The sequence below is a fragment of the Plasmopara halstedii genome (assembly GCF_900000015.1).
Source record: "Plasmopara halstedii genome assembly, contig: Scaffold_2061, whole genome shotgun sequence".
Classification (NCBI taxonomy): domain Eukaryota; phylum Oomycota; class Peronosporomycetes; order Peronosporales; family Peronosporaceae; genus Plasmopara; species Plasmopara halstedii.
In genome coordinates, this window is record NW_020188969.1 from 1971360 (window position 1) to 1975238 (window position 3879).

The window sequence follows — 3879 nt, forward strand, 5'->3', positions numbered from 1 at the left end:
TGCTTTAAATTGCAAGAACTCAACTTGCTCGTTGATTTCCAGCCTGAGCTTTTAACGTGGGTGGAATACGTGGTAGCATTCAATCAGGAATACAAAAACGATGCAGAATCAATGTTTGAAATTGTGAAGAATTTCGCTCCAAAATTAGATTGGAAAATAGCATTTTCAGAGATGGCAAAAGATCCAAGGTGGGAAAAAGTTGCTGGGCAAATAAAAAAGGAGCATGCGTTTTGTATGAAAGCGCAGATACCAATAGATTATGTGCTTAAGCTCTCGTGGCTTGATGTCGAGAGACCAAATATTTTGGAAAACCAGGACTTTAAAGATTGGGTCTCATACTCGGTTCTTCTCAAATATAGCAACTCTGAAAACACGGATGACCTAACCGCGCTAATAATTCTGAAGGAATCTGCGCAGACAGACACAACAACATTGATTGAACGTTTAAAGCAAGCAACTAGTGTCAAAACAAGGTCGCCGTGGAATCACCAAGTCTGCGAGTTAATGATATATTATAGAGCCAAAGAAGACCAACTTCTAATAAGCGCATGGGTAGATTATGTCTCCACGCTCGATGTCCAGCCTCTTGGTTGGAATATTGCTACCATTTTGAGTACCATTGTTCCAATCAATCATTTCATCAACACTGTCGTTCTCAAGGCTAAGGCTGTGAACAGAGTACAAATTCTCCATCCGCTGATCAGGGCTATGACAGAAACAAAACAGAAGTATAAAATGTTGTTCAAGGCATCCTGAGAAAATCATACTGCTGATGGCAATCAATTTCGTGGGATTTCTGACAAATAGACAGTTTGCATGCCTCATTTTCATGGCACGGAAGATTGGAAACTCTTGTGCAAAACTACAAGTTTGTTTCTTCTTAATCAAAACCCGCACTTGTCGAAAATCACGTAGTTATCGTCCATTTACTATAACAGAGTTTCATACCACGCCACGCACAGTCAGTATCTACCGGTGATTGATACAAATACGTAGATCATGTGGAGATATGTGAACAACAAAGTAGTACATATAGTTTTATTATAGTACCGTAAAAAATATCTTAAACTTAATGATATTTATATATTCTTTCTAGAAGAAGTATTTAGTTAAGTTCTCAGTTCCATTCCTGAGTACAGAGTACAAACCCACCTCTTTGTATTTTTCCACGCGGGCTCATTGAGTCACGGCTACATCTAGGAAAATGAGATTCACGAGCTCTTCCGGACATTCCTAAGCTAGTTGCTTTCTTAATATAAAAGTCAATGTGAACATACAGGCTACGGTTTTCGTAGTACTTACACTTTCCATATAACTCTGTCGTAGTGTGTAAGCTGGTGAACATCCGATAGTCAAGATATTAAGTGATGTCCTTTAACGCTTGAATGGTTACGATTGTAATTGTAACGGGGTCACACAAGATGGTGTGGATCACACGAGATGGTGTTCGTCATACAAAATGGCGGTTCTCACAAGATGGCGTGACCGCACAATGGTGTGGCTACACTTAAGCAACATGTCAGTACGTGACTGGAATAGCAGTATTAATACATTCAAATAGGTTTCACTGTTTCGATAGGAAAACCTGTAGATTTAATATAGGCGGCTTCCCGCAAATAAAAATACCGTTAACATTTTTAACGGAACAGCTTATTACCCTTGGGTTAAGGTTGTTGTTACTTTTGGAGTAAGCGAATTGCAATCCGCTGCACTCGTATTATAGAACGAAGGTCGCCGACCTTAACTAAGCTTTCTCTAAGCGAAAGAGCTACGGCAGCCCCGCTACACTTGGTAGCTTGTAGTCAATCTACACCTGAGTCGTTACTTCTGACCCTACATGAGGATGGAAAAGTTCCCGTTTCTGCTCCAGAGCATACAGGATGGGCTTTATATAGCTGATGTTTTTGCTTGGCCCAGAGGGCGTGCAACATCTCGCTTCGCAAGAAACTGAAGCGATAGGCGCGCGCCTAGAGGCGTTTACACGCTATCAAAATGCTCTGTTTGAGCACCTGCAGCAGGAAGTGTGTCGGCATCAACCATGTCCATGACGCCACCGCCAGCAACGGATGACTTCCCTCGACCCAAGCCGCTCATGGTGAAAGTTGAGCCCGTCCAGGACAAAGATGGACGGAATCTCCTGCTCTGGGTGAGGGAAGTCGAGATGAACGTGGCGTCCGCCATGCTCCAGAACGAGCAACAGTGCGTGGCGCTAGCTATCTTTCCAAGCTCGGGGGTCGAGCGCGAGAACGGGCACTGACGTGCGGCACTTTGGTCGAAGCGGCGGCAGAAGCTGCAGCTTTCACAAGTGTTCTCACCGCCGAACCAAGCATATCACTTGCGATCGCGTTTCATTCCCGCCCGTCAGAGCAAGAAGGAACCGGTGAACTTTGTCTAAGGGTTACTTACTCTCATTGCGGTGATCTCTCCCCGAGGCCGTCACAGTGACCGTCTTTTTAGAAGGCCTCCGCTCTGGCGTGGCCAGAATGAACATCTTTCGCGTACAGTCGTCTTCTCTTGAAGAAGCAGTAAATGTGGCATTGAATGCCAAAATATCTTTTAGACGGCATGACCTGGTTGGAATGCACACCCTCAAAGCTTGTCTAGCGGGCCTGAGCCGATGGCTCTGAGCTATGTTGAGGACAAGGAGGCAGAGCTCTGAGCTGCCGATCAGCGTTCGAACACCCGACGGTGTTTTGTCGGTGGAGACACCCGTCATTATCGGATTGGTTGCCACCTGCGCAAGGCGTGTCAAGTTTTTTCAAACCGACGTCCCCCTTCTTACTAAACTTCTGGTTCGTCACGGGAAAACGACAACACCCAGTAGGCGCCAGTGGTCTCCTGGAAAGAACTAAGTTCTGTTGAACCTCATGGAGGCAAAGATCAGAAGGGCCCAGCCCCGAAGAGCTCCTTGCTCTTTAGCATGGAACGTATATGCAAGCCGGGCTTGCTGGTCGTGCAGGCGGCCGTGAAGGGCTTTAAGATGCCATAAAAAATCCTGATTGACTCCAAGACGTCAGGCGATCATGCTCGACACTCCACAATGGAAGGAAGTCAGATGTATGCTGACGCGCTGAAAGCGTGATTGAGTGGCATCGTCACTGTTCGCTTACCGACGGGGACACGTGTCACGGTGCTGAAGGTCCCGTTGGACCTTAGGGTCATGTTTCTTGACGTGGGACGTTGTATAGGTTTAAATATGAATCCAACATATGACATTTTCCTTGGTATGGCATGGTTGGAAGACCATGAGCCATGAATCGACAAGAGGTCGAAGACCTTGGGCGCTACGCGCGCGTCTCCCGGTGGGGCTTTGATGAGCCATGAACCCACCTCTTCTAGGAGGCAAAAACGCTATTGGCGCGGGCACTAGACCGAGACGGACAACGTGCTGGATTGGCGCACACCAAAGATGTATCGCACAGAAGTCTCAAGCATGGCTCGCGGGCTGTGGCACTTAACCAACTGAGCGCTGCTCAAGTACCGGAGCAGTCGCTGCATGCCATACATGGCATGCATGGCATGGTCGGCCAAGGGCCAAGGGCCGAGACATCGAGGGGGAGGCCGCATGTGGAGTGGAACGTAACCACTGAGCACTGCTCACGTTTCAAAGCAGTCGCTGCATGCCACGAGTGGCATGATCAGACGAGGTCCAAGGAATCATAGGTGAAACACCAGTGATGCGCGTGGAGTGGCACGTAATCCACTGAGCACTACTTACGTCAGAGCAGGCTTTGCATTTCACGAGTGGCATGGTCGGACGACGTCCGGGACATCTTGGGTAAGGTCCTTCAGATGTGCGTGGACTGGCATGTTATCTACTGGACGAAACTGCGGAGCTAACATCTCTTCGTCGGATGTTGTTAATAATATCAGGGCTTC

At 47.3% G+C, this 3879-nt stretch overlaps 1 protein-coding gene across 1 annotated transcript; it reads left to right on the top strand.

Moving 5' to 3' along the window:
• Positions 1 to 171: 171 nt before the first annotated feature.
• PHALS_02921 (uncharacterized protein) lies at positions 172 to 756 on the top strand (the record flags this gene model as incomplete). The annotated part of the gene is made up of 1 exon (XM_024717386.1): positions 172 to 756. One exon carries the CDS (start codon positions 172 to 174, stop codon positions 754 to 756), a length of 585 nt encoding a protein of 194 aa, XP_024582890.1.
• Positions 757 to 3879: the final 3123 nt, after the last annotated feature.